This window comes from Lipotes vexillifer, unplaced genomic scaffold, assembly GCF_000442215.2.
Source record: "Lipotes vexillifer unplaced genomic scaffold, Lipotes_vexillifer_v1.1 scaffold777, whole genome shotgun sequence".
Classification (NCBI taxonomy): domain Eukaryota; kingdom Metazoa; phylum Chordata; class Mammalia; order Artiodactyla; family Lipotidae; genus Lipotes; species Lipotes vexillifer.
The window spans coordinates 290,733-295,249 of record NW_006784423.1 but is presented as its reverse complement, the minus strand read 5'-3'; the positions used below and the strand labels follow the sequence as shown (position 1 = coordinate 295,249).

The following is a 4,517-nucleotide window of genomic DNA, read 5'->3' as shown; positions in this document are numbered from 1 at the left end:
CCGGGGGGGGGGGGGAAGGGGCAGGTGCTTTGCCGGCGGCTGAGGGCGGGGAAGCCGCGCTGCAGCCCGTGCGCTCCTCTCCGCAGGGGAATTCATCATCGGCCGAGTGATCAAAGCCATGAACAACAGCTGGCACCCCGAGTGTTTCCGCTGTGACCTCTGCCAGGGGGTCCTGGCAGACATCGGGTTTGTCAAGAGCGCCGGGAGGTAGGAGCGGGGCACCCTGTCACCCGTCGGGCACGGGTGGGCAGAGTGGCGCTCCGCGGTCGCGCGTGCTCCCTGGGGCCTCGGACACGGAGTTGGGGCGTGGGGCCCGGTGTCTGCGGGAGAGGCTACTGCAGGGAGTTTCTCAGCCATCAGTCTGGTCCCCTGGGAGGGATAAATAACTCTCCGTGTGAAAAGTCAGGGCTCGGTTCTGCTCTTTTAAGCCCAGCGGTGATGTTTAAAGAAATGGTTTCTTTAATTTCTTTTCATACATATGGGAATCTTTTTTTTTTTTTAATTATTAGGAAGAACCTTAGATTTTAAATTTAAGTTTCTAAAACAGTTTTGGCTCTGTCTGTTTAGACATCTGTGTCGCCCCTGCCATAACCGAGAGAAAGCCCGAGGCCTTGGGAAATACATCTGCCAGAAGTGTCATGCCATCATTGACGAGCAGCCTCTGATATTCAAGAACGACCCCTACCATCCAGACCACTTCAACTGTGCCAACTGCGGGTACTGCAGTGTCTTCCTTTTCATTGTACAAATAGAGGGAACCAGTGATCACACTGATCTATAGCCTTTCTGTTACTCTGGCACCCAAATCGCTTTCCTTCAACTTTTAATCTGGAAAACGTTAAGCCTGTAGTAGAGTCTGGAGACTAATACATAGAGAACCGCCATACCCTTCATTCAGTCTCACCGGGCAACATGTTGCCACATTTGTGTGTGTGCGTGTACACATGAACGTATACACATACCTTTAAATAGTCAGCTCGTATTAAAATATCCCTAATGATTCCCACAACTGTTTTTCATAACTATGTTCTTCCAGTACAGGATCCACCCACAAACAAAAAACTTAAAAAGGTCTTATCTTGGTATGTGCGTAACAGGGTGTGACAATTAGAGTGTTATCTTAAATTACATTTGTTACTTTTGCTGTGTTTACACCTAGAGGGAATTTTTTTTTTTTCCTCAAAAGCTCATGATGAATTGTTAGGCTGTGAGCTTCGGAATCTGCCATCTAATATAAGAACTTAATGGAAAAGATACTTTACTGTAGTCAGCGTGACCATCCATGCTAAGTTACGGTAGGGAGTGGAGAGCTGGGGTGAAGGCTGACAGACAGCTTCTTTTGGGAGTTCAGTTTCTACCTTATCTCGTTCTCTTGCCTGTCCTCCTTCGGTTCACTGTTCATGAGCACTTCTAAAGAATCATTTAAACCCGATGAAATTCGTCTTGATTTGGGGCCATCTCTGTTTATTGACTCAGGAGACTTAAAATAGTAGTGAACTTAAGCATTTGGAGGAGGAACAGTCTGAGCATTCCGTCTGTGTATTTTCTCTTCACCTAAAACTAACTCTTAGCAGCTTGCTAGTGAGTGTCACTAAGTGGAGCTAGTCTCCAAACTCCTCGGTTATTTTGGGAAGATAATATGGGCGAGTCTGTCCTCACGACTGGGATACTCCTCCCCAGCGTTTTAAGGAAGACGAGGGACTCTAAAGTGACAGCAGACAGGGGACGGTAACTGTGGCCGGCGCGGTGGTGTGTGTCCGGCTTGTCAACACTGCATCATGCTGATGTTTGGATACGAATCTGAAGCCTGTTCAAGCCTCTTGATCAGACTACTCTGACCACCTCCAAGGGGGATAAAAGCAGCTACAGGGGTCGTTGCGGGTTCTCTTCGGAAACCCGGAGGCACAGGGGCTGCACCGGCTGCCTGCCTGCCTGCCTCGCCGCGGTGCTGCTCAGCGGGTCCCTTTCTCGTGGGCAGGAAGGAGCTGACCGCCGACGCCCGGGAGCTGAAGGGGGAGCTGTACTGCTTGCCGTGCCACGACAAGATGGGGGTCCCCATCTGTGGCGCCTGCCGCCGGCCCATCGAAGGGCGCGTGGTGAACGCCATGGGCAAGCAGTGGCACGTGGAGGTGAGTTCCCTGCGGAGGGGTGACCGGGGCCCTCTCACGCCCGAGGCTCAGGTGCGCTGGTGAGGCTGGGCGATGCTGAGGGGCACATGTGGACCTCGTGGAAGACTAAGAACATAGATTCTGCACGGCTCTGTGACGTCCAAGTGGCGCGGCAAGCAGTGCTCTTGTTTCCTAGATCCTTGAGGCAGGAGGTGTCCTGGTCCAGCCCAGAGACATGTCCCCACGTTCACCTCTGTCCTCACTCTGTGCTGTCGAGTCTAGGCCTCCGGATGCCTGGACAAAGGCTGGATGCACTACAGGGTCACCTGTGGCCCAAAGGACATAAGCACCCCAGGCCGTCACAGATCTCCTCTGAGCTGCCTCAGCTTTGGGGTTTTGCTTCACTGTGTAAATAAAACACGGCAATCCAAGTATGACCTAACGCAATTTCTTTCAGCATTTTGTTTGTGCCAAGTGTGAGAAACCGTTTCTCGGACATCGCCATTACGAGAGGAAGGGCCTGGCGTACTGTGAAACCCACTACAACCAGGTAGTGACGGGGCTCGTGGAATACTACAGACACTTGTATGAGCCTGAGCCTCTCAATGCTTAAGTACAAGGAGAGCTCTGGGGAAATGTACGTTGGGCTATAGCGATTGCTTTTTAACGTTTTATTTGGAAAACCATTTCAGGCTCGCAGAAAGGTTGTAAAATAAAAAAATACAAAGGAAATACCTACCTGTTTTACTCAGGTTTACTACCTGCTTCAGCGTGTGTGTGTCCTGCCCTCTCTATGAAGACACTTACGTGAATGCACGTTTCCTTATATACAAGTTTATGCACACATATAAACACACACGTATTTTTTCTGAAGCATTTGATGATGAGTTCCCCATGCTCCTTTACCCCACATTTCCCAAGAATACGGGAATCTCTTATGTAACCATGGTTATCGGTATTGATTACTTCAATCTGTCCATTCCAGTTCTGTCACCTGACCCAATAAAGCCCTTCTGGCCTTTATTCCACTCCAGTATCAGACCCAGTGTAGGGTTTTCGTGCTCCTTTAGCTTCCTGAAATCCAGAACATTTCCAGAGCCTTTGTTTTTGATCATGACGAAGAGTAAATTCTTTTCATTGTAGGAAGTAAAAAGTGCTCAGTGAACTTTTACTGATTCTCTCTCTAGTAATGGCAGGTTCTGGGTTTAGGTAGCCAGCTATTTAAGTTGTACAAAGAACTGAAATTATTTATATTAAGTGTTTGGCGTTCTGATACTTAGTTGTAACACATCTTTACTTTTTTTTTTTTTTTTTTGGTGAGAACATTTAAGTTCTACAATCTTAGCAAATTTCAAGTATACACTACAGTGCTGTCAACTATAGTCACCATGTTTTACATTGAATCCTCACACCTTATTTATATTATAGCTGAAAGTTTGTATCCTTTTACCAATCTCTCCTTATTTCCCCCACCCTCCCAGCTCTTGGCAACCACTTTTCTGCTCTGTTTCTGTGAGTTTGACTTTTTTGTTTGTTTGTTTTTAGATTCTACATGTAAATAAGATCACACAGTGTTTGTCTCTCTCTGTCTGGCTTATTTCACTTAGCATAATGCCCTCAAGTTCCATCCATCTTGTCTCAAATGGCAGGATTTCCTCTTTTCTGATGGCTGAATAATATTCCATTGTATATATACCACATGTTCTTGATCCATTCATTTATTCATTAATGGACACTTAGGTCGTTTCCATATGTTGGCTGTTTTGAATAATGCTGCAGTGAACATGGGAATATAGTATCTCTTTGGTATCCTGTTTTCCTTTCCTTTGGGTATATACCCAGAAGTGGGATTGCTGAGAACTTTCCATTTATCAGAGAACCCATAAGCTGTTTTTTTTTTTTTTTTTTTTTTTTTTTCATTTTCAGCTGTTTGGTGATGTTTGTTTCCACTGCAACCGTGTTATAGAAGGTGATGGTAAGTACCTGCAGGGGTTTTAACCTGTAGGGCACCGTTTTGACACAAAAACCCTTGGGTCATGTGAAGATTGAAAAAGGTTGTTGGGAATGCGATCCTTATCGGTTACTTTTCCTCTTTGCATATTTCCCAAGTGTTCTCTAGCAGGGAGATGCTAACTCCTAAGAGGTGGGCTTGCTGCTCGTTTATGGTGATACTTTAGGCCAGTGCCGTGGGGTCGTTACCATAGGAGCGGCTGACCCCAAGGCCTCTTCTCTGTGCAGTCCCTGCTTCTGGAAGCTGCAGGGCGTGTTTCCTGGGAGCACTTCGGAAGGGCCCCCTGCACACTGGCAGTTATCTCTAGGTGTCTCCAGGGCCCGCCCCCTCGCCCCTGATTGATGTGGGCGGGAAGGAAGCAACTGCGTTTGCCAGCAGGCGCAGCAGGTTCTGCCAGA

General features: G+C 47.5%; 1 protein-coding gene across 2 annotated transcripts in view; it reads left to right on the top strand.

Annotated features, from left to right (window-relative positions):
* The window catches only part of LIMS1 (LIM zinc finger domain containing 1), a 44,718-nt gene that overhangs the window by 35,601 nt on the left and 4,600 nt on the right, over positions 1–4,517 (top strand). For both annotated transcript variants that reach the window (XM_007456815.1, XM_007456814.1), the window contains exons 4-8: positions 87–207; positions 568–717; positions 1,979–2,129; positions 2,566–2,658; positions 4,035–4,083. In XM_007456815.1, the coding sequence (XP_007456877.1) occupies positions 87–207; positions 568–717; positions 1,979–2,129; positions 2,566–2,658; positions 4,035–4,083 (564 nt within the window). The remainder of the gene's footprint in view (positions 1–86; positions 208–567; positions 718–1,978; positions 2,130–2,565; positions 2,659–4,034; positions 4,084–4,517) is intronic.